The 26,408-nt window shown below is 43.6% G+C and overlaps 2 protein-coding genes across 4 annotated transcripts in view; both read right to left on the reverse strand.

Moving 5' to 3' along the window:
- The window catches only part of glod5 (glyoxalase domain containing 5), a 46,013-nt gene extending 39,720 nt beyond the window's left edge, over positions 1 to 6,293 (reverse strand). Inside the window, exon 1 of the mRNA XM_047017762.1 lies at positions 6,150 to 6,293. Coding sequence (XP_046873718.1) covers positions 6,150 to 6,206 — 57 coding nt within the window. The 5' untranslated portion in view covers positions 6,207 to 6,293. The remainder of the gene's footprint in view (positions 1 to 6,149) is intronic.
- Positions 6,294 to 7,064: 771 nt separating this feature from the next.
- The window catches only part of rlim (ring finger protein, LIM domain interacting), a 226,983-nt gene continuing 207,639 nt past the window's right edge, over positions 7,065 to 26,408 (reverse strand). The window contains exons 1-4 of one of the 3 annotated variants that reach the window (XM_047017761.1): positions 12,830 to 12,961; positions 11,625 to 11,854; positions 10,690 to 10,797; positions 7,065 to 10,495 (exon numbers count right to left, since the gene is read on the reverse strand). In XM_047017761.1, the coding sequence (XP_046873717.1) occupies positions 8,544 to 10,495; positions 10,690 to 10,797; positions 11,625 to 11,793 (2,229 nt within the window). In that variant the 5' untranslated portion in view covers positions 11,794 to 11,854; positions 12,830 to 12,961 and the 3' untranslated portion in view covers positions 7,065 to 8,543. Of the gene's footprint in view, positions 10,496 to 10,689; positions 10,798 to 11,624; positions 11,858 to 12,829; positions 12,962 to 26,408 lie in introns of those variants that run through there. The other 2 variants (XM_047017760.1, XM_047017758.1) reach the window with 2 other exon arrangements.

Genomic DNA, 26,408 nt, shown 5'->3' on the forward strand with positions numbered 1-26,408 from the left:
CCTCCCCTTGAAGGAATTGGTGAGGGAGGTAGTGTTTCAACAGGCGAAAGGTGCCACAAAGAAAAGGAATCAGAAATTCCAGAGAACCTGCTGACGGTTGCACCTGGAGATTGGGTCTATGGCTGAATGACCAACAACCCAGACCGCCGGCAGAGACCCATCTCCACCAGCCCTACTGGTCCAAGCCCGGTGCGGCCACCACCTTTCAGTTCACCAGGACCATCACACCGGAACCAGCGGCTCGATGAACCAGGAACCACCAGGCTACGATCCAATGACCAACCACCACCTCCAGGAGTCCTGACCATGGAAGTTGAAGCAGAGGATCCAATGGGAGGAGAATCCCAGATGGAGACACGGATGAAGATACAACAAGCTGCTCACCGGACCCTGAACTGGAGGGATTGGCGGATTGGAGACGTGTCGCTGGCTAAGTTTAAGAGCCTCCATCCACGAGGGTCCAAAAAGATGTCACAACGTTGAGAAGATGCGCACTTCTAGGGTGGAGGTGGGGTGAATATCAACCCGTGCACCCAACGGTTCCACCAGCACAAGGTTATTATGAGTACGAGTGATCGTATTCCAAAGAGAAGCCTTGGCTGTGGAGGATGTTATCTGACCACTCGGTCTGTCCCACCCTGGACATTTCTGTTCCCCAATTGCATACACTGCCCTCTCTCGGCCCTCCTTGGAAAACCAGCCCCTTCCCCAGAATCTCATCACATATCCCCTTATCCCTGAACATCATCAGACATCACTTTTTCCCTGGACATCATCAGACATTCATCTTCATCATCCAGTGTTAGTCACAATGTTTCACAGTCACGCACCGTTGTTATGTGTTGCATGGAGCGCTACCCCACTGTCTCAATTCATTCAAAATTCAAATATATGTCATCTCCATGTTCTTGTTCCCCTGTTTTGTTTTGTTGTCACTAGGGGTGGGAGATAGGGCCAAAATCTTCTATCATGGTATGAATCATTTTCTATCACGGTTACGGTATATATCAGGTACTGCATGTATTACATGTACTGCAAAACATTACTGGCTATTATTTAAAGGCAATGACAGTACGAGCGTTCCGATTGGCTGATGCGTAGTCATGCGTCCATCCACCTGGTGACCTACTTACAGCTCAATACGGATCGGTAATGCCCTCCGAAGAATATTTCAAAATGAGCGAAAGCGATCAGTCTGAGTTTTACTATCCATATCTAACTTCGGTTTCGGCGTATCAACATCGTTAATGCTCGGTCGATGCGTTAAAGCCTCAGTTTGATATTTCCCGGCATGACCTCACTTTCAGTTAGTAAGTAGTTAGCCTTAACTATTCATTCTAGATCAAGAATGCTAGCAACGCCACCAGTGTAATTTTACAACAATAATTTTACAGCAGGAGACATAAAACATGAACAACAAATCGAATTGGTTACCTGCAGAATGAGTCATTAAATGTATAATTAATTAGCATCAGCATGAATGTGGTCCGCTTAGACCAAATACACTCCACATCAAAAATTCCGTCAGACCAACACAAATGTGCTTCAAGGTCAAACGAAAATAACAAATCAATTAAAAGTTGAAATACAATTCTAAATATCGCAAGAATGCGATTTATATGAAGGCTTATATACAATACAACAACCAGATATTTAATTGACTTTAATTAAAATTTAAGTATACCACAGTTGAAACGTTATAGCCAAATCTCTCCCGGTAGACACATAGTTACCGTCGCACGGTATATACCGTCATACTGCCCAGCCCTAGTTGTCACCATATTGTTTTTGTGTTTTGCTGTCACCATGTTGTATTGTTTTGTTTTGCTGTCATTGCAGCATTTTTGTGTTAATGTCATTGTTTGTTTTGTTTGTCTTGTATACTATTCAGAGATGCCCTTACAGTTTAGGCCCTCAGCACAAGGATGCAAGGTTATGTGGGATAGGTAGAGGTGTTATTGTTAACTGCAACTGACTTCTGCAGGGTACAGTAACATACAAGACCCTGTTGCTCACAAGCCCATCATAGACCTTGTGTGAGGGATATTAGCTGTCATAATGAAACATAACAAACACTTATGCTAATGAAACTGACTGATTTGATATGAGTAATAGGACCTCAGTGCAGAGCTACCTGGTGTGGATGGTGAACGAGCAGGAGGGTACAGTATGACGACTAGCGATGACTCAGTTTGTCACATATACTTAGGTAAAGGCTGGAACAGATACTCATGTCGCATAATAAGCATAGTTTACCCTGATGGCTCGCGCAATGCAGGTCATTAAGTTTACGGGGAGTTTCTATTTCCCCATGCCCGTAAACTTTCACTCCCCCGCTATGTGTGAAAAAAGCTGGAAGCTTAAGCGAGTGTAGGAAAGAAGGACAGACCACCAACCCACCTAGGTTGAGCTTTGCACATGATGACATTTATATATAAAATGGAAATTAACAATACCCTGTTCTGTATTTGTGATGGTTCTACTGTTACAATGCATACTTGGGAAGAGTATGAATTAGTAGCCTAAGGTGTTTTTGAAAGTTTTGTATTCTATCACTAGTTATGTTCTTCAATTTTTGTTTCTATTGAATAATTGCAGTAGTGTGTCCAGTATGGGTTGTGTTGGGACTTTGTCAGTCCCACAGGGGGAAATGTAGTGGAAAAAACATCATACTGCTCTAATCATGAAGTTGAAATGATTATGGATTATATGATTGAAAATGAACCTCTTAATCACCATTATTACTTTTATATGCTATATTACTGAAAACCAGATGCAAAGCTGTTGACTGACTCCCACATTACCTGAACTCACCCTACATTCTTTTGAAGACCGTTCTCGCAAGCGTCCTTTGCGACAATGGTCTTGGAAGTCCGCAAGGACTTCTGGGAAATCAGAAGCGAAGAACGCTGAGAACGCAAGTACATTCTTTTGAAGAACGTTCTGGCAACGTTCTCCTTGCAAGAATGGTCTTGCAAGGACGCAAGGACGGAGAATGAATTGAGATGGTTAGGGTTTTCCTGGACTTGCAGCATTATGATAACACTGACTAACTACAAAAACTAGAAAACAAAGCCAAAAAATGGTCCGTCTACCTGTAATTTTACGTTTTCTGTAGCCCTTGCTAACTTACAGTACCTGTTAACTAGTGTCTGCACTGCACTGAGATGCTACTAGCTAGGTTATCGAAAAGTCGGAGCAAATTTACAAATTAGCCGTTTCATCAATAAAATAAGAACATTTTCAGCGAATGAACTGCTTATTTCTCGTCACATTTTAATTCAGATGCTGATTTACATGTACCGTTTAGCTGAAATATGAAAAGTAAAAAATTACAGTTGTGAGGTTTGTCCGCCTCGCTTGACATCTTGCAATGACTTCTGGGAAATCAGAAGCGTTCTCGCTGGTCAAGTCACCAGAGCCTGTTTAAGGTGTCTTTATTAGACATTCTCTGAAGCAGAGCCAGACTAGCCATCGGGGATACCGGGAGAATCCCCGGTGGGCCGACGGGGTCGGGACATAGAGTTATTATAACTAGAGTAAGCTACTTTTGTCTTCCAAGATGGCGTCCCCATTCATTTCTATGAAAAGTGCTCAGTGGCGCAGTGAGGCAAGCGAGATCGCGAGACTGGACGCGGCCATCTTTCCACTTCCATGTCTTCCTGTCTAACTTTAAACAGTGGCTCTTTTTTCCCCTAGCTCCGAGAGCTCATGTAAATCGGCTATCGGCCAATGTGAACTTTTGTGCTCGTGCCCTGTTAGTATCCGCCAGCACATTTGCAGGCAACTTTCATTGACTAAGCAAATAAATGGGTTGCTAGTTTACCAATTTCAGATTGGTTTCAAACTTAGCAAAAATCGGGAAAAATTATTCTATGAAAAAGCTAGTAGTATGAGCCAGGTTCGAGAATCAAACAAAAATTATTGGGGGAGATAGTTTTGTAAATGTTGAATGGAGTTAATAGAATAAAAACGACCGGAAGAGTCGGAAACCTAACCGTACATGCAAGCACAACAGAGGATGTACTTCCTGCGGCAGCTGAAGAAATTCAACCTGCCAAAGACAATGATGGTGCACTTCTACACAGCCATCATTGAGTCCATCCTCACCTCCTCCATCACCACCTGGTACGCTGCTGCCACTGCCAAGGACAAGAGCAGGCTGCAGCGTATCATCCGCACTGCAGAGAAGGTGATTGGCTGCAATCTGCCTTCCTTCGAGGACCTGCACACCTCGAGGACCCTGAGACGGGCGAAGAAGATTGTGGCTGACTCCTCCCACCCTGGACATTCCCTGTTTCAGTCACTCCCCTCTGGCAGAAGGCTGCGGTCCATCAGGACCAAAACCTCACGCCATACAAACAGTTTCTTCCCTTCCGCTGTTGGCCTCCTCAACAAGGCCAAAGCTCACACTGACTGAATGTCTTTAAAACTTTTTACATTTTGCACTACACTCATTCCTGTAATATTTGTATTTTATATTGTATTTTATATTGTAAATTGGCAACTTATATTTTACTTATTGTATATTTTATTTTAATTGTATTCCACTTAGTATTGCTAGTTTATGTATCCTTAGTATAGTTAGACCACATATTTAAATTTAAGATTCCTATATGTTTACTGTTTGCACCTTCCTGCCAAAGCAAATTCCGTGTCTGTGCAAACTTTCATGGCGAATAAATCCCATTCTGATTCTGATTCTGAATACCACCTACATCCACCGGGGCCGTTGCTTCAAGCCGAGGGGCGAGGGGTGGGGGCTTGGGTTGGGATGGTCCAAAACACCGGCCCACTTCCATTACCAACCGGCCCTCTGACATCGCCAGCATCTCATATTATTTCACATATCACAGCTTGAATACGTAAAAATAGTTCATAGACCTTTTGCAGTCTGGACTAACTGACTGAGTTTTATACTGCTCCTTGCGATCTGTATTTACACTCATGGTGCCGATTTTTCGAAAATTTCTGACCTGTCTTCTGAAATGTGTTCTTACGGACTTTACGTTAAACGGAAGTTTAACGTAAGAAATTCTACATATATGATGTAATTTCTTTGTAATCATCCAAAATAATGCTATGTGTATATGGGTATTTTTCCAAGTAGGCCAATGACTGGTCGATACGTACGATCGATGCATTGAGTGGACAACGTGTTTTGAGTGGGCCGCGCACCGTTTACTGAGTGGGTCGGTCTGACGGTAAAACTCCCGGGCCACTTTTTCCCCCCAGTCCATCCCTGCTCTAAAGTCACCATCCGATGCATCCTCGATAAAAGGGGCGGATCAGGAACATTTCCGGGTATTTTTGGCGTTCTTGGTGACTTGTGTTCTTTGAATCGGAACCGTACTTGGGCAATAAAAGATGACGTCAAACGAGTTCGCAAGAACACATGAACGAGAAAAAGCGTGGATTGATAAACAGCCATTCTCTGGGGTGGGGGCCTGTGACATCCTGAAAATGTGACTGTCAAGCTCGTGGGAGCAACTTCCGGGTCACAACAAAAGAATCTACGCAAAATTGAGAGAGATTTCCACACACTGAATTCCTGCTTTCCATGTATGAGCACATCATAGAAAATCAGATAACGGGTTGTTTTTTCGTTTTCTATTATCGAAACAAAAAACTGGTCGTTTTCCGTTTTCCTATTTCTAAATGGTAGTCTTGGTTTTCTCATTTCAAAACGAAAATCCGTTGGCTGCCAAGTAGGCTACACGGACCGCTTTCACTCTTTAAGTGTGCCATTGCACACTGAGTCCAAAATTCGAATCCGAAATGTTCGCACGTTAAAAAATAAATGGGCCTACGACCTCACGTGATGTCAATCGCGATTACAAACTGCCTCCGAAACTTTCGTACGTCAATAAAAAGTTCGGATCGGGTTCGATTTTCTGCGTTTTTTGCATCCATAACCAGCATTTTGATCTATTGATTTTTGACAATTCAGAGGCAGCGAATGTTGAGGCTGACGATTGCGATAAAACGCATACAAAAATGAACGTTAACAACTTTAGCAACACTATGTAATGGTATTGTGATATCTCGGTGGGTATGTCCGGTTCGTTTTGCTGGGTTTGTGGACTTTAAAGATGTTAATGGGTAAAACAATTAAAAACTGAAATAAGATTCGGAATTATGACAATTACCTTGCAGTTAACTGTTGGAAACCGTGACAAATGACAGACAAGTATCCTAAAAGCCATTTGCAAATGTTAACTTCCTTCTTTAACCTACCTCCTCTACGCACCTATTACCGTAATGCTTAGACGATTTCTTTTAGTGGTGTGCGCGTTTTTCCTTCTTCCGTCTTGGCTTTTACTTCCGTTAATTCTTGTGCTTTACTGTCGGACTTTGGATTCTAAATAAAATATCTCAGTTGATATTTAACATAACTTTATTATAATGTACAAATAAAATGGGCTCTTCGAGGCCAAGTCTGACATATTCGCCCATGTTAGGCATAGAGCAGGTTGAGTTATCACTGATCTAACAGGGCGCTAGTATATAGATATATAATGTAGCTCGTCGATATCGTAGATGTATTAAATCTCATCATGAATCAGTAACCAATAACACTGATTAAACACTCAAACCCCACATCTGCAGAAACCACCTATTTCCCTCTCTGGTAGGGAGGGCACATTAACTCGTCCAGTAGACTTAACGATATAGAGCTCGAGGTATATAATCCTTAAACTAATACTACCTACTAGGGCTACCTACTTTGGACACAGACGTTGACATCATTATAAATAATTGATCAAAGACCAATTTCCCCAAGGCATATGAAGTACAAATTTGAGTACATTCAATCATCATCAGAAAGAGCTCTTACGGAACATTAGACAACCAGCCCTGTTAAAATACAGGGTCGATTTTGACAATCCCAACATAAAGACTTGAAAATAACACACATTGAGGCTATATGATGCATGCCTACAATGCAATTTGCAGAGGAATAAACTGTTTAATTCAGAAAAAGCTGTTATGAATGGGAATGATATCCAGTCCACATACTACATTATGCCATAGAACCCCCCCCCCCCCCCCCCCCCCCCCCAAAAAAAAAAAAAAATCTTTTATAATTGCTATTTAACAATAAGAGACTTGAACTTTCCACACAAATAATCTTACAGGGGGGAAAAGTTCACTTGTGCCAACATGAGAAACCTTATAAGAGGTGGCACAATGAAATAAGATATCCCCCTTTTTGCCCAAAGCTCATAATTCAGAACCATGGAGCAGTGCCTCAAATGTACAGAAAAATAAAAATGAAGCTAGAGCAAAGTATAACATTTTAAATAGGTAACCTTTCATATAAGTGAAACTTTTTAACAGTCTACACAATATTTTAGAAATAATATTACATGTTCATAATGTTTTTTGAATGACTTTTCAAATGTTTCCCCATTTGTGTATATTGCACTGACATCCAATTCATCTGCTAGGAAGGGGCAGATGAACTGTCCACATCTAGGGGTTCAGGTCAGGTCCTGTAAACATTTAACACCAGATGACTGCCTGTTTTTTTATCTTTTGAAATCAGTCAGATGTTAAATCTTTTAAAATCTGAGTTTTGATCTCCTCAGTGAAAATTCAAAAAAAATTGTATTTATTGTTCAGGGGTCACAACAGAAAAACTTGACTGCTCTGTTGGGATCAAAGCAACATTTGATGGTGACTACACAAACACCACTACGTCTGAAACGGTTTGAGATCTCAGGTGTAAAACAATCACTCTTGATGAATTAACGGCCATGAGGATGGCGTGGGATTCAAAAAATAAATGTCGGCATTCCAAACATAATTCTATTAACTTACTCAAATGTTTTCTCTAAAGACTGTACAACATTGTACATACTTTTAACTTAAAAATCATTCTGTAATCTTCAACACTTGACAATCTGTGCCACTCCAAAATATTAATAGCAGTTTCTTTTGTCTCAAGTAAATAGAGAAAAGGCCAGAGGATCTGTAGCATTCCCATTTCTCCCCTTTTGTCTTATATCCTATTCAACACCAGCCTTTCAACATGATTATGCTGTCACAATCAGGAGTTGCCAGTCGATAGGAGAGTTGATTTATACACCAAAGCCTTACCTGTCCACCCACATCCTGGTATAAAGGATATTTATCACTGATGGCTTGAGGGGATGTGGGGTTGGGATAATAAAACATCAACATTATAAATTTTGAGAAATCTAAAACATCTTAGAGCCTGAGGTAACAGACACTGTGGTTTAACTAAAAGAGGACTGCTGCTGTTGCTATGAATGATCTAGTCTCCTGTGAGACTGGTTAGGCTCCAAAGCAACCTCCCCAGACCTAGCCTTCCCCCAGGCACTGGTGGACTTCAGAAGGGATTGGACCATGACCAAAACAAAATGGAAACAATACCAACTAGCCAATCAGAGGAAATGTACTGTCGCCCCAATGCTTACTCCTAAGATATACCCTCAGATCTTTGTTGGCGTGTAAGAGGCTGGGTTTGGAGGAGCACTGACCCTGACTGTGAATGACCCCTCCTAGCTTTCCTGCTGCTACACCACACTTTCCCGATTGGTGGATACCAGGACTGCCCTGCGACAAATGGGACAGGTGGAGTTCTCTGATAGCCACCGGTCAATGCAATGGACATGGTATTCGTGTGAACAGGGCAGCTTCCTCAGCTTGTTTCCTTCAGTGTATTCTGTGATACACACACTGCAGGTCTTGAGCGCGTCACTCTCACCAAAGTTGCGCGTGGACAGGTTGTCAATCTGCTCTTTGGTCAGCCCCCGCGGCTGGTCCTCATCGTCGTCATTCAGAAGAAAGAAGTGGGCAAGGCGGAGGAAAGGGAGGGAGCTGGGCTCCTCCAGACTAATGGGAGCCCGGGGCCGGGCCCGGCTGCCTCCGCCACCACCTCTGGCTGAGGACCCAGACCCCAGCCCCTCTTCTCCATCCCTCTCTTCTGTCCTTGCCTCGGGGGTCCCGAGGCCAACAGGTATGCTTGCCACCACAGCAGGCTCTGCCACCACAGCAGCTGCAGCTGCAGCCGCAGCAGCTACAGCAGCATCCGGGTTACCAAGGGCCTCTGCTAGGTCCGCCGGTGGGTTGGCACCACGGTTCGAATCTGAGGAATCCGAGTCAGAGTCCATGAAGTAACTGAGCTCTCCGAAACCTGTCATGATCTGACGGATCATTGACTGGAGCGCCATGGAGGTGGCTTCGCCCAGACCTGCATCTGAGATCCGCCGTATGGGGATGCGGATGGTGCTGACATATGTCCGTACACCGGCACGTTCGGACCGTGAGAAGGTTCTCCGGAACCCTCCACGCTCGCTCTCGTACAGAAATGTATTGTTGGAGTTCTGGGAGCGAGACCGAGTGCGGTTGGCAATACTGTCCCTCTGACGGTACTCTCCTGGACGCACCCGACGCACCTGAAGATCAAGCATGATGGTGGGGGGCCGCCTGTTAGTTGCCCCTGCTTCCCCGCCTGTGGCCTCTCCCTCTGGTGGTGGTGGGGGACTGGTTCTCTCTGGGGCTCCTGTTCCAGCTCCAAGTCCGGCCCTAGCTGGCTGCGCTTCGTATTCGGCTGTGCTCTGCCTGGACAGCACATGCTGTCGAGTCCTGGAGCTCCCCTCCGGAGGGGATACAGGAAAGGTTTCAGGGCTGTGAGTGTTAGGGGCTTGCCGGGGGTGGGAGTCCAGAAGCTCCAGGGTGAGGGGGGAGCGACTCCTGGCCGTGCGAGCCCTGGTCCTACGCTGCTCAGGGCTACGGCTGCGGGCTCTCCTCTGGCCCCGGCGAAGGGGCTCCTCTGTGTGAAGGTTGGAAGGGGCTGGGGCCTGGACAGGAGGTAATGGTGGGAGGGAAAGTGGGGTTACAACCAGCGGGCTAGCAGGTGGGCTGGAGGGCACTGATGCAGCTATTACAACCTCTGGTACTACATAAGGGGCTTCTTCCACCAGCGGGACAGGTACAAAACCAGCATCTGCTTCCGCCTCAGGCACTGGTAAAGCCCCTAGCTCTGGCTCAGGCTCCACTGTCACTGTCAGCTCCTCCACCACATGCTCCACATGCTCCACCACAGGCTCCACCACAGGCTCCACCACAGGCTCCACCACAGGCTCCAACACAGGCTCCAACACAGGCTCCAACACGGGCTCCAACACAGGCTCCAACACAGGCTCCAACACAGGCTCCAACACAGAATCCTCAGTTTCCATTGGCGTCTCGATGGGCTCGGCCTCAACTACAACTCCAGGCATCTCTACAGTCTCCTGGGCCTCACCAGCTTCGGCTCTGGCTTGCTGTTCCGCAAGGTTGCGGTTCACGTTGATCTCTAGACTGAAACGGAAGTCCCCGCTGTTCGGGTTGGTTCGGCTGACTGCCCGCCATGACTGGTTGCCACGGTGACCACTTCGCGTAGTGTTTCCCGTCCTTCGGACTGTGTTTAGCCAGTCTAGGAGGGTGTCGCCATTGGACGAATCCTCAGAAGCTTCGGGCGGATCTAGTAAAGAGAATAGGTGAAAAATATTCCATAGTTTTACTATTCTAAAATGTATTCCTATCCTTCATGTATTATGTATAATCATCTTCATAACATAAGACTTGTGTCATGATGTAGTCAATTTCAGCATATAATTGACAGATTACAATTTAAATATGAATGGATGTATTGAAGGAGATAACAGATTGACTTACCTCCTGTGCCTTCTCCACTCTCAAGACTAGTACTGTTGCTGTCAAGCTGCTCTGGACCATCCTTGATCTGCTGAAGCCTACTCAGCAGCTCCTCCTCTGTGATTTCACCTGGGAAGTACAACACAACTAAGTACACAGAACCAAGGCGAATGCAGCTCCAGGCCCTACTCATTCTGAGGACGAAAACTCAAAAGATTCATACAGCATCACCACAAAAATAAAGATGGTAGGGGAGAAGTTAGGGAGGGAAAGAGGTCTAAACAAACAAATTACAACTCAATGTGTGTGAGGTAGATGAGGCTTTATAAAATATTATGGCAGACTTACATTCCAAACCCTGGGGATGAAACATGAAAGCATCTCAAACACTTATTTTCCACTTGGTCCAAGAAAAGTGCATTTGAAGAATCCACCAAAACATGACAAACTGCTGCCTGTCCAGTAAGGGCCTAAGTACAGTGGCTGCAGGTTTTCTTCGAACACTGCGACAGCTAAACAGTACCAAAAAACACTCAGTCCCTCTCGCCAGACAGGACCAGAACACTCGTTTTCCACTAGATACTCCAAACTTACATTCCCCTTCCCACAGGCCGGGGACACAAACAAATGGGTCCTCTTCAGCAATCTGTCAGGGTTTTTGTTTTTAAGATAATAAAACGTATAAACTATGAGGAAGGCAACTAAATGTAGGCTAGCATCCGAGGACTGATCGACAAATTACAATAAACTGACTTTTAACATGATAAAGGCCTATGATATTATTGGCACCCATCCAGGGATAACTGTCTAATCTCACAGACCTTCATCTAATGTATCAGGGTCAAGATGATATTGTTCGGCTGAGAACAAAAGGATGGGTTGAAAGGAGTTTGTTTGGTCTATGAGTTAAAATGAAACAAGACTTGTAGAAAAGGGGATTACTCATATGTGTATACCTGGGGTCCCCAGTAGGTTGTTGTCTCTCATGAGTCTATAATCTTCCTCACTCAGGTTGTTCACAAACTGGTAGAAGGCTTCTTCTCTGTCCAGCCTATCCAACTGCCTTCGGCGCTGCGACTCTGACTGGTCGCTGCCTCCTTGCTCAGAACTGTCTGAACCTTCCATTGGCTTAGAGAAGGGAGGATGACAAATAGGCCTTACACACTCCACCAGGATCCAGATGTAACTGCTGAAAGGGAAGAATAGAAGTGCACACCTGCATCTTTAGCCAACTAATGGTACAGACAATTAGATGAAAGGTCAGCAAAACGATATACACGTCCACGTTACTTTCAGCATTGGACCAAATTAATATACCACAACATAAATTGAAATCCTAAAATCTGCTACTAATTCTTTCATTAAAAGGTAGTCCACGTTCCCTGTCTGGATGAGGGTTTCAAAATACAGCAACGAGGCTACCCAACTAACGGTGGTTGGCTTGCTAGTTAGCTAGCTAACTTGTGTAGCACCCAGAAAAAAGCTAACTTCTAGTTAATTGTGCCGTTACGTTTAGCTAAATCACAGTGTGTGTGAGAGTATGTAAATGTGATAACATGAATCCATAGTTTGAAAATCCATCAGAGTTAAACTGGAATAAAACAAAAACAAAATGGCTACATGTGTCTAATTATTATTTCAAGCTAGCTAGATCACAAGCTAGCTACTAACCTTAGCTTGATGCAAAACTGGGAAAAGATGGAGGTAGACAAACAACCTAGCTAGCTAGAAGGCTAACTAGCCATGGTAGCTAACATAGGAAGCTTCAAGCGAGAACCGTCACCCTGTGGCTTAGCTAGATTGTTAAATGCTGGAATTATTTCCGTTTTGCGGCGTTAACTACTGCAGTTACAATATGCCATTAGTCACGATGAAGAAAGTGTTGGAAAAAATATGACTAGTTTAACCTATAACGGAGATTTAGACAGGAAGTTATCTAGCAAGCTAGCCAGGCTAGCAAAATAGGAAGCATCTACGTCATTGCAAGCTAGCAGTTTGCTAGCTGGTTGACAGCTAGGTCCTGCATATATCTCGCTAGCTAGCTTGCACTTGATGACCGCTACTCTAGGCTAGCTAGCTAGTAACAGGTTAGCCTAAAAAAGATATGTTTTACTCAAGATACAGTACAACAAACCGAAAGAAGCACATAGCTTCAAATTACCTCTCTGGTGTAAATACAGTTTTCTTCGTTTTAAATGATTCGCATTTAATTATTACAAATTCGCATGAATAGTTTGCTACGATCTTAGGATTCCATTTTCTCCATCTCTGTATGGAGCAGGGAGGAGCAAGTATCAATAAGGACTCTCATTTCCGGTTGAGTTATTTAAAAAGATTTCACAATAAAGGTCAAGAGATTAAAACTAGATTATCTTCCCCATACCGGCGGCACATGACATGCATAATGTCACAACTACAAAATGAGTTAATTAAACACTTTTAATGATCGACATGTATTAAAATAACAGCCCAAATAAAGATAAGCTCATGTTTAAATTAAAATAATGAGGTTAGCACTTTATTCCACTCCCTGATTCCTTTCACTTTCTGAAACCATTTAAACCCCGCACAAGAGCACAGCCAGCCTCTCTTATTAAGGGTTGGTGGACATCAGTTCTTCTAACCCCACTGTAGCCTTAATTTTTATACATTGCATATTTTATATATGTTCCAATATCCACAATCCATATTGGATGTGCTTTGAGTTTATTCTACAAGTACAGCTTATTCCTACTAGCCTAGTAGACTACCAATAACCAGGAAGATTGGTCATTTTATTTATACACAACTTGCTCCTAACTTCCGTGTTAAAATACAAGTGAAATAGGCTATATTGTGTAAAAGGTAAAAAAAAGGGTTCCGCAGTTCTGACCCATGTTAGACCTTGTTCGTAATTTGAAGGCAAATCTACAAAACCGGAAATGCTATTGACGACTATCAATACCTTTTTTACGCTACCTTTGTATGATTCTTTTCCGGAAATGGTTGAGCATGAGAAGTTATTTGTATGCTGTGCCTGCGCTCATAGTGAGGACTGCAACGTGCCGCACAGATAGTGCCGTGCTGTGGTAACATAGGTAAAAGATGGACGTGTCTTTATTGACACAATCCCCACCTAGCCTACTTCAAATAAATCAGGCCAATTTAGTGCAGGGGCTGTCCATGGTGCTGAAAAAGAAAGCGGAAAACGGCCTGATCCATTTCATTTCAACATTTCTGTCTATCCTCATGAGGTGTTGAGGCTACTTCTACTTAGCCTGGTCCTAACCAGACCCTCGTACATTTCATTTGTACAGAGGGTCTGGGATCTCTCCATTGACAAACGTTAACTTCCTTGAAAGCGGGTCCTCTGTTGAAGTTTAAAACTATTGGATACGCCCAGAGCCACTCTGATCTGCCATAACCAATCGCAAGCGTTCGCCTGAGCCAACTCCTTCACCACTACTGTAACGGAGCTAGCTGCCAAAGCTGGAAAATCAAACTTTTCCCGAACCCCGTGGGGAAGAGGGCCACAACATCATGGCCACCAACAAACCTCAGCAAGGAATGTTCTTGCTCCGGCTTTAACCTATGGATATTCGGCAGCGTTGCCACAACCGCAGAATAGTTTCGCTCGCATCTTTCTCCGCCGCCATTACTGAACTACTCAAACTAGTGCACGACATTAACGTCATCGTTCTCAGCCACTCCCTCTGTTCGCTGATTGGACCTACACATTTTTTTTCTTCTGGAAACCGACTTCAGAGCCGAGCTCCCAGACCTAGTACTCAGCAAAATCCAAATTGAGCGGAAGTACGTAGGAGGGCAGAGCCAGGCTAACTTCTACTGGCACAATGCATTACTTTTCTCACAAGACGAGAACTGTAACATACTGGTTTGAACAGATTAATTTGAGAACAGAGCAAGAAAAAAACTGTTTCAAGACAATGAGGGTGAAAAACAACTCTCTTCAGAAAGCAGCATTCAAAATCTTATTTTAATGTGTATATTTACTCCATAAACATTATTACAAAACTCAGCAAGTACCAATATTACATTATCACCGTACAGGCTTGATCACAAATATTGAAAACCTTTGCAACAGTTACAACAAAAACCAAAATAATACTCAAATCATTTACAAGAAAATCTATGAAACAGCAAATTGTTCACAAATTGTCATATTTTTTTCCTCCAGATTTAACATTTTTCTTTGCTTATTTGTGTTTTGCACAGTAACACAACACTCTCACAACAAGATCCTGGTCTTATTACAAAACTCCCAACAAAAGTTAGGTATTTCTATTTTTTCTTCATTTACTTTCATATTTCGGTTTTTAAAACCAGAAGCTTGTCAATGAACATCCTTTCCATTGGCCGAGAGAGGCGCATAAAAGGTTACTCACACACAAATACTGCACAGTACTTTCTAAGAAAAATATACACTTACAAAATATGTTACAAATTGGCACACAAAAAATATACAAGATTTTGTAGTGTCAAGAGTTCATTAATATTTCCTCTGGCTACAACTCTAGACAGTATATATAAAGCTCATTATTCTTTTAATGAAAAGAGCCAAACGTAATCCCAATCAATGTCAAATAATCGTGAAGTGAACACATCAAACATAATTATATAATATACATTCATAAAGAGGGTCATGGTTCCTATAACCTAGTTTGCATTTGTTATTTGTCATCTCTGGGAAAAAATTATAATTGTCAGCTTTCTTAGCACCATTAAGATGAGGCAGCTCAACAGTGGCACATCTTGAAAGATAGAATGAGAGAGAGAATTTTTATTTTTTTGTTAGATATAGATGGATAGATAGATGGAAAGATAGAAAGAAAGATAGAAGGAACACATCCTCGGAACTCAAGATACTACATTCAATTTGACATTTGGCAGAAATGAAAGAAGGCTGAAAAACGGTCCATTTGGAGTTCCTTTTAGCAGTCTGTCCAGATCTTATCCCTACAACACCGAAGAGAAGGGCATACAGCGAGTGATGATGAGGAGAAAGGTAGTGGGACAGGAGGAGATTTAGAGATGAAGTGTGAGAAAGAATATAGCGGAAGTAGTGAGAGAGGGAGAGAACAGAAAAATACATTGTGAATCATACATTTACTTACCACCTTTATACAAGGCATTTTAAAATGAAGCTTCAGAATGCTGGCATTGCTCCAAGACAAGCTCTGTTAAATGGTTCTGTACTGTATGACAGACTAGATTAGCCCTCACGACTAACAGACAAGATGAATTTACATGCATTTGTATGTGCATTTGTTAAACTCAAAACTGATGCACTGGAATGAAAACTGATTATTTAATATTTCATCATTATCTGTTGTTGTCATTACCATTAAATACACCCTCATGAACAGACAATTATAGCTACAATACACGTGTATGAAGATGGTTGACTCATAGATGTGTACTGAATTAGTTATGTATTTTTCAAATTAGTTCTAGTAATCAATAATAATTACGACTTTCGTCAACACACACTACTGAATCAATGATACACTGGAATGGAATGGTTAGAAGAATCAAATGGTTCTTTTTAGGCTGACAATACTTCCTGGGTCCTAATCTGATTGGTTGTTCAATTAAAACCAAACTCTATGTACGTATTTCCCTTTCAGCTGAATCAAATCCAATAACTAATTAAATATGTTTAGTGACCATTTCTTTATTAGGTTCAGTTTAAACACCTTCCTTGTAGGAACTTGCTACATGAGCATGTTACTGTAGTTATAACACAAGTATAATAGTATCCCACTGATTAGGTGTGAACCTACACTTTTTTTCTGCATGTCTTTTGACTTTCAAGGAAGCATAAAGGCAGTGAGGAAACAAGTCTGTAGGCTGTAATTAAACTACAGAGAGTAAAAGAGGCCCTTTATAGGAGGTCTTGCATAGAAAGTGTATAGGTAACATAACCAGGAATACGTACCTGTAGACAGGTCACTGTCATTGTCTTCATATAATATGTTTACACTATTACTGGATAATCCAGTGGACACTCAGCAAAATGTGTGATGATAATTTATTTGTGACACCTTTTTGAAGTACAATAATCGAAATCATTGGGATTGTTTAGGTGTTTTGGGATAATTGCAGCAAATGCATGCAGTCTTTGCAGATAAATATGAACATAAATATGAAATAAATATTAAAGTATTGTAATGCTACAATACCTCTGCAACTATTAAATTGTTAGGAACTTCGAACAAAAAATTACATCTTACTTCCACTATGCATATAACTGCCAATGACATATCATGACCTTGCTTACCCTCAGATAGGATACCCTCTGTCTCAAGAAAACAACTTTTAAACATCTCTCTTAAAAATCCTCCTCTACAGTCGCCTTCAAAGATATCCCATTTTCTTCTTCTTTTGCTTCTCAAAGTCGGGTGATGTTGAAGTAACTTGAATTCAGTAAACAAAGAAGGGGGATAAGAATAGGATTGGAAGTATCTTTCTGTTTTGGTTTAGAGATAGGTGGTGTTTCACTGCCAGCTGTAGGTACCTTCCATCAGAGAAGAGGAAGAAGTAAATGATGAAGAAAAAGACGAGTCCCAAATAAGGATTTCCTGGAAAGGCAGTTCTCTTTTACAATGCTGCCAAACCAAGCAGCAAATCATCAAATGGTAAAAAAAGAAAAAAAGAAAGAGGAACAGCTAATAATATTCACACATTTAAGAGGTAATTTACATAGCATATTTGCTTTTGGCACATTGATTTTTAAGATTTTAAATGATCTTCTTTCTTCCTTTTTGCAAATAGTGCATGTCCCTGTACAACAACATTGAGAAAAATACTCTGAGAGAGTGGAGCATTTGTGAATTTGCAAGGCGTAGAAATGTAATTCTAGGACACCAGTTCCTCTGAAATTCCAAGAGAAAAAAAGATCAAAAGTAATAAAAAATTAAGTCATTCCAACATTGATAAGAAAATTAAGACAACATGTTTAAGTTTGATATGTCATCATCAATACAAAAATGTCCCATCTTATTTCTAAGATGTCCTGGGCTTATATGGGCTCAGAAGAGGGTACTTATGGGATCTGTAGTTTTCCCTCTTGAAATGAGCCAGGCAGTGCATGATGGACAGCAACAACAGGACATCCATATTCTGCATACAAAAAACAGATAGGAGGTGGGGTGCTTGTATGTCACTCAATGCATTTGTGTATAGCTACATCTTCAGGGAGGAAGTGAATAAACACAGAATTCAGGGCAGCAAGTTTCACTGAGAAAATACAAAAACAAAGTACACCCCCCCAAAAATGCGACTACACTTTTTTCAAGGCTTTTTTCAGACTAAAAACGAAATAGAAACAACTAGAAAGAGAGAAAAAAACTGAGCATAAACAACAAAAGCAAGAAAAATGCAGCCATGGTAGTTTTTAAAATCTCAGTCAAGCTTGACACAATCACTCAATAGGTAGTTTGCAAATTACAAGAAGTAACTCATGCAAATAGATTTGTCCTCTCAAGGGAGAGGAGTTGGAGAAAGTGGGAGTAGTAGGGTAGGGGGTGGCATGTTTGTCATGCAGCTCTGGCATAGTGTCAGCGTGGGTCGGTATGCTTTGAGGGGTGGGGGGAAGGGGGGAGACAAGGTAAAGGGTAAAGTGAGATAAAAGGAGGGCAGGGGTACAACAGCAGCCTTTAACAAAATATTACCTCAGTTTCTCAAAAGAGGTCATCAGTGCTATGTCCTTATTAGGGTCTCTCTCCACTCGCTTTCCCTTCATAGTTTCAATCCGTGGAAACTTGGCGCTGGTCTTGTGGCGGTACAACTTTTTGTGTGCCGGCCCTGGATTGATAAAATTGGGTTTGTCAAACATGTGGCAACCCAGGGCCAGTTGGGGAAAGAGGGGATGAGACGGATTGAATTTGGTTTGGTTCTTACCCCCTTTGCAACCTGCCTTTTTGCCCCTCCCTGCCCCAGTGCTGCCTTTCTTCTTTAACTCAGGCTCAGTTCCTGACAGAATCTTTAGAGTCTTTAGGTTGAGGCTGTTGGCCTCAGGGGAAATGCAGGCCTCAGACACAGGGTCCCACAGTGGCTCAATAGAGGCCATCATAAACCTTTGGACCTCCGCCATGCCAGAGACAATGTTGGACAGGATGTTGGAGGGCTCCTCAAACTCCCTCTGGTCATCCTCTACTAGGCTGTTGCTCTCAGACCAGCCAGTGCCAGACCAGTCCCTGGTGCTGCTGCTGTCTGCCAGGGGGGCCTGGCTCTTGGTCGCTTTCCCCTCCAACATTGCCTTAATTTTTTTTGTTGAGCGTGAGTTCTGTCTTGGGGCCTTCACCTTCTCTGTTTTCGTGGTTCTAGGGCCTCTGCCTTTCTTGGGGCCGTCAGTTGTTTGTTTGTAGCTGCCTTTCCTCTTCAACCTTGTGCTTTTCACACCGCACATCATCTCCTCCATTTGCTTATCAAATTCATCATTGTTCACATCCTTTTTATCCAAGCCTAACCCTTCCTCACCTCTAAATGAATCCAACTGGTACTGGCCTCCCTCCATAGAGTACCCCCTTACAGAGTGTTGCTCCAGCTGCTGCTGCATTGCTTCACAGTTCCACTTTCCCTCCCTGCTATTTTCCATGCCCAGCTCACCCACATTCTGGTACTCTGCTGCTTTATCCATGATCTTAATCTCTCGCCCCACCACCTGAGGAGAGAGGTTGGGGGTCTCGGGAGGCGAGAGCTCTGACAGGGATGAATGTCGAAACTTGTCAGGAGTAAAGTTGGAGATATCTAGCAGGTCCGAGGACTCCCTGAGAGGCGTGAGGGCATCCACACTTTGCTGGATCAGCACCTTAGGGCTGCAGTGTGACAGGAAGCCATCACGGACATCCTCCTCACCCCCCTCTTGCTCACATGACTTGATGCTGAGAGAGCTATAGTTGCTGGAGGAAGCTGCGGAGAGAGAGCCTACTGAGTCATAGCTGATGAGCCGGCCATTGTCTGTGCAGAGAGTGGCTCTCTGGTACTGGAGACCCTGCTGGCCCTCACTGGCTTGCTGGCACACCTGCAGGTCGGTGGCGTGTGGCAGGCCACTAGGCTCAGACAAGTAGTTCTTCTCATACAGCAGCCTGTTGGGGTCCGTGCCCAATTGGCTGTAGCCAGACACAGGCAGGCTGTCGTTAAGCGGCAGGCCAGTAGGGAAGCCGCCAGGAAGGAGGGGGGTGTCTTGGGTGTCTGAGGTGAAACCCTGGCCGGGGCAGAGCTGGGGGTGCCAAAGAAGGGGGAAGCTGGGGCAGTTCTGGGGGGATTGCTGGAGCTCAGACTCTGAGGGAGGGGAGAGGACACAGCTCTGGGCCAGCTGGAGAGAAGAGGCAAACTGCTTCTCCTCTATCGAAAGGCCCAGAGGGAAGTGCTGCCTGGTCGGCTGCTGTTGGGAGAAGTAGGAGATGCCTGCTCCTACCGAGGAGTCAGTGGCATCTAGAAGAGTCTGAAGATAGCCCCCAGGGATGACAGGGACTGCAGTTTCCACACACTCAGAGGAGGAGGAGGGGGGTTTGTCAGGGGAGCAGCTGGTAGGGATGAAGGGGAATTTCTCTTGGGCTGTGTCAGTGTGATTGTCAGAAAAGTGTGGGTGGAGTGTAGCAGAGTTGAGGTCTGTCTCTCCTAACACTCCAGCTCTGGCAGCCAGCTTGTCAATCAGAACTGTCGCCAAGCACGTATCCACTTCATTTGTCACACTCCCCAAACCCTCCCCCTCGCTCTCCGTTCCCTCCTTGATTATCTTGCTCCTTAGCCTGGCTTCACTTTTGAATTTCCTGATCTTTATTGTTTTGTGTGTCCCCCCCAGCCTCTTGCTCTCCCTCTCCTCTCTTTCCTGCGAGCGGCTCTTGGTAAAGGCAGAAAGAGACATGATGGTGCTGGGATGTAATATTCCAGTAACTGCTATAGTACCTGCTCCCAACGCTGACAACCGTAAATCCTCTTTGACAGTGACTCCAACATCTGAGACAGAAAGATCCAAGGCTGAGTCTGATTGTTCCAAAACATGGATCCTCTGCACCCTAAGCCGGTTAGCAATCTTGTATTTCCTCTTGGGGTGACTAGAACCAAAGGGGCGGTGACGACGGCTGTTCAGATGAATGCCACGTTGCTGTTTATCCCTGGCTGCCAGCCTCAACTGCTCTTCTCTCTCCCTCCACCTCTCCTGCCAGAAATCCTTGAGTGGTGACAGTGTCTGGTATTTGACCACGGCCTCTGTGCTTAGGCTGACAGTAGTGTCTGCCGGATCCAGCTTTCCAAGCTTTACTGACATGTATCTCTCCCCTTTAAAGCGGTTGATAATAATGTACTTGATGACCACAGGAGGCTCCTTCCGAGAGGATTTCCTTCGTTTCTTAGGGCACCAATCAACATCCTCCTCCTCCTTCTGGCCAATAAGGGTCTTCTCCTTCTTCTCAGAGTTCCTCTCGCTCTCGATTGAGTCCATGTCGTACAGATAGTCGTCACTGTAGCGCACCTTCCTCTTAGAACGCAAGCCATAGTTAAGATTTTTTGGGGGGCGGTGCTTCTTCTGCCTGGCATCCTGTGGGGTGTCGGAGGAGGAGCCAGTGCATGAGCTGTCATCACTGTAATCCCCTGAGTCCTCTGTGTTGCTGAAGTCCATTAGGTAGTTGATTTTAGGACTAGACATGGGGGAACCCTGGGACCCATTCAGAGGGCTTTCACCACTCCCTTCCGTTCTGGATTTGCCCTCCTCCTCCTGTCCCAGACAGAGTTCTTCGGCTTTGGACTGAAGATCCTCTGCTGATCCCCCTCTTCTCAGCATGCCTCCTCCTCCTCCCCCCTCCTCCTCCTTTTTGGCACAGTTAGCCAAGACACTGGGGAAAAAGTTGAACTGTGTCTCTTCTTGCAGCACATTGGTCTTTTGTCTCATGTTGTCCTGAAAGGACTCATAGCGTATTTTCAGAGAGCATACATCACTGCTCAATGTTGAGTCATCGTCCTCATCATCAAAAAGGTTGTCCACATCTTCCTCTGAAAAAAGGTTAACTGACAGCTCGTTCTTAGAGCACAGGTCCAGCAGTTCCATCTTGCTCTCGCTAATGAAGGACTCAAAGTAGCCCCAGTCTTGGCCCGCGTTAGCCAGAAGGACCTCCTCCCCGCTCACCTTGTCGAGCAGCAGACCTCCATACAAATTCTTGGCAGAGGCCTCATCCTCATCGCTGTCCTCAGGGCTCTTCTCCTCCCCCTCCTCCCCCCTCTTCACTCCCCTTGTGGGATCTTTTGGCAGGCGGTAGCTGAGCAGGTGGTCAGAGAGGAACTGGTCACCATAGTGACTCACTGTCTCCCCATCATGGCTCAAGCATTGGATACTGATGTCGGAGATGGGGCAGGTGTCTCCAAAGTCTTCTTGAACCACCTCGCTTAGCCGCACGTCGAGTTCAGAGGTCTCCGGATCAGAGCCGGTGTCATGGGCCACGTCATGGATAGGGAGGTTGGATGGGTCTGAAGCAGCAGCATCCCGGGTCTCTATGAAACAGCCAAGACAAGTGCGGCTGGGTTGGAGAAGACACTCCTCCGGTGTCATCATGGTGGCTGGGGGCAAAGGTAGAGGGAGGGCCAGGGGCAGAGAGAGAGGGAGGACCAGCGGCTGAGTTGTCCGGTGGGGATCTCCAGGTGCTGCCCAAGGGTTCACAGATGTAAGAGGGTGGGAGATAGGAGTGTCGTGGCCAAAAGGGTTTGGGTTTTCATTGATATGGGGGTAGTGGGATGGGGTCAAGCTGGGTAAGGTCTGTATGGTCCTCTGTAAACTGTTTTCAGCAGGCAGAGGAGGAGAGGCTGGAGGGATCGAAGGAGGGAGGGCAGCATCGATGGATCCACACAGCCTCAGAATACTGCTATTCTCACATTCTCCTGAGGAGATAGGAAAGAGAGAAGACCATGATTATAGTCCTACTTTGACTTATTTGTTCTTGTTACATTTATCCTGATACACTAAACTAACTTTCTGACTGGGTCCCACGCCATTTGCAAAAACAATGTAATTGATGATGACTAAATCTAACTTGGCAATTTGTGTGATTTTATTAAGATAGATCACAAGAACAGCTTAATCAGTTCAAGAGATTTGTCTGATGAGAAAAATAAAATTAAAAAAACAACAGAATCTGGTAGCAGTGCTGACATCAGGCAGGGGGCTGTGTTTACATAATATAATAAGATGACAGGCACAGAAGCAGGTACATACACATGGGACACTACAGCTCCATATGCTGGAAACAATCTAAGCAATAATCTCCACCTGCCTCCACATACAGGCTGCCACGGGCACAATGTAAATATACAATTTCTAATACCACTACAAGGGAAAGAAAAATAACTGATAATATATAAATATATAAGCAATATACTGTATATTGTACACAAAAAATGGGTGTGATTGACTATTCATTGTTTTTGCAATAGCATGGACGTGCTGGACTGCTGACTCTGAGGATAGAGCTATACACTTGAGCGAACAAGACAGTAGAATTTAGTTACTCCAGTTACACTTAATATTGCTGAAGCTCCAGTGTTTGAGTGAGTAAATCTTTGAATATGAAGATGAAATTAGAGAGTGATTTAAAGAGGTAATTAATGTTTCAGAGAGCAGGTCCCAGAGTGAGATGCAGGCCTGAAGATACGGCAAGCAGGGAGACAGAAGGCCCACAAACAGCACATAGCACAAAGCATCACGACTGCCATATTTAATGAAGAAAACCCTCAGGAGAAATAAAAGCCTGGCTTCTCTCTCTCGTTCTCCTTCTTCATCTTTGTCTGTTTTTAAAATGTTTTCTTCCTCTTTTCCCATTAACTCTCTCTCTCTATCCCTCTCTCTCTCTCTCTCTCTCTCTCTCTCAATAATGCTTTATTGGCATGAATGAGTGAGCATTGTCGCCAAAGCCATATATGATTGAACACATTTGTATCATTTACATTTGTTATAATACAGAGAAATAATAGTAATACATTTACATTTACATTTAGTCATTTAGCAGACGCTCTTATCCAGAGCGACTTACAGTAACTACAGGGACAATCCCCCCGAGGCAAGTAGGGTGAAGTGCCTTGCCCAAGGACACAACGTCATTTTTGGCTCGGCCGGGAATCGAACTGGCGTGTTCAGATTACCAGCCCGATTCCCTCACCGTTCAGCCACCTGACTCCCGTAATAACTACCATTAATTACAACAAGAAAGAAAAAATATGTATGAAGAAAATTATTAAAATATATACAGATATAAAATGCATATTAGAAATGGTATACAACATCAGTTATCATTACTACAAGGGACCTCAACAACCAGGTACAACATGAGGCTTTGCCTCGCTCAAGCTATGCAAGGCAAAAACAAAATCCAATGCCAGCTAATCTAAAGTTAATTTATTTAACCCTGTAATTTTTTTAGCAAATTGTGGGAAGTAATATTTTCTAGTATTTTCACACTTTGGGCATTGTAGGAGAACATTTTGTTTGTTTTAAGTGTCATCTGACCCACAGTGTTTACATTTCCTTTGTTCTTTAGCCAACCATGTCTTTCTACAGCAACCTTTCTCTATTGCCAGGGTATGGGCACTGACTCTGTACCAGTGTTTTATAGTAACGAAGTAAAAATACTTGTACTTCGTTACTGTACTTAAGTAGTTTTTTTGGATATCTGTACTTTACTACTTATATTTCTGTTTACTTTTACTTCGCTACATTTTGCAAAGAAAACTGATACTTTTACTCCTATACATTTCCCCTGAAACCTTTGTTACTCGTTACAAAATCAAATCATCTTTAGAAAAAAAAAATGATCATAAGAGCGATGAGTCCAACGTCGGGGACTGTGGTAGAACACAGACTGCCAGCAGGTTTGGCGAATCAGTGGTCCTAGCGCACGTTAATGCACCCCGCCCCCTTAGTTACTGTTGCTACGTCTTTTGAACTCGTTCATGCACAACACTGTCTGTGTCAGTGATTCTTTTTGGAGTAGGGCGTAATATCTCCGCGATATCCTCCAGAACAGATCAAGGCAAAATAGACTGCAATATGCGCAGTGGAAGGATATATCCAAAACATTAAGATCAACAACAAAAGGGACACAACAATAATCGAAGCAGATCTCAAACAAAAAATGAGAAACCCCACAACCTCTTCATAAAATACCACCGATAATTATATACAGATAAGATCTGTATATAATATTTCAAGCTCGCCAATACTAGCCTAACCTACAAAGAGTATTATTATTCTTTATTCCATCTCTGGCAAGGTAGCTAGTTAGCTAGCTAGGATGGTGACAATCTAAAGTACATCACAGTAACGTAGTCTAGCAGTATGGAGCAAGATAGCTAACGCATTGTTCAAGGGATGTGTGTGCATGTTGCTGAAAGTATTTCACAGTCACTGTACTGATAACTTGCTTGTAAAACTGATGATCCTGATGTAATGCTATGTCTTTGTATCAGATCGCCAGCTTATTACTCTCGGGTTGTGCCTTGGGATACTCAGGAGTACGTTGCCCATTCACAAAATGTTGCAAAGATTGACATAAAAAAACATGGCTTTTTGGGACGTTTTGTTCAACATTGATACAGTATGTTAAGCTCCTGGCAACTTGCTGGCGTTTGCCAGGGAATGGCTCAGTCAGGGGATAGCTCAGCGTGCAATTTTACAGATGGTACAGAACATTAACATTTTGATGTCAACATTAACAAATGTGTTGGAGAGACTAGTTATGTACTAATAGTGGTAATAATACTAGTTGACATGAACCATAAGTTTGGGGATGTTATCTTAACTAGATAGTTACCTAGCTAGATAGTGTAGATCGCTAGCTTATATAGATAACTAGCTGGCAAGTAGCTTAATTTGCATATGTGTTTCAAACACAGTAGCCACAGTTTGTCATGTATTGACTTGGGAGTGGGGTCTCCCACACTGTTTAATCCACGGCCGACACCTTTCCTCCTGTGTTTCTGGCTTTGGAAATGCGGAAAACACCCGACGTGTCCTTGTGTTAGATAGTCCTGTAGGCACACAGTTTCATCATGCTGCTCAGACCTCAAAGAAGTCGGACCCTCTTCTCTTAGTAGCGGTTGCTAAGGTAGGATTGGACGAGGGCCGTTATAGGGAGGAGTCTCGCTAACGGTCAAACGCAAACAAGTGCTCTCAGCCCGCATTTTTTTAAATTCCTATTCCGAGTGCTAGCAGATAAGATGACTGATACTGAAGCAGACATGGAAGCGACTCCCTCAACAAATTATGAACACCAACACCCCTGGCCATATTTGCAAGACATGTTCAAATATGTTCCTGATTCCGGTGCGCCGAAGAGATTGCCGCACTGACAAGAGCTCCGCAAAAACCTAGCTTTTTGTTTGTCATTTTAGTGTTCGTTACTTGTTTTGTCAATGTTATATTATCGTTTATTCAGTACAACCGGCAGACACTTCTGGACATTAAGTTGTCACTTGGCAAGGATTATTTTACGAACTTTAATTCCACTTTTCAGAGTGCGAGCTTGGACTGCAGCTGGGACTTTGTTGTTCCGCCGCTCAGACGGAGGAAGAAGAAACGAGGCCGGCGTGCTGGAGTTCTTGTTCGGACTTGGAAACGGTGCTTCAAACCTGCTTTACCAACCATCTTACTAGCTAACGTTCAGTCCATCGACAACAAAATGGATGAACTTAACGCTTGTGTCAAATTCCAACGGGCCATCAGGAACTGCTGTGTACTGGCGTTCGTCGAGACC

The sequence above is a fragment of the Hypomesus transpacificus genome, unplaced genomic scaffold (assembly GCF_021917145.1).
Source record: "Hypomesus transpacificus isolate Combined female unplaced genomic scaffold, fHypTra1 scaffold_64, whole genome shotgun sequence".
NCBI lineage: Eukaryota > Metazoa > Chordata > Actinopteri > Osmeriformes > Osmeridae > Hypomesus > Hypomesus transpacificus.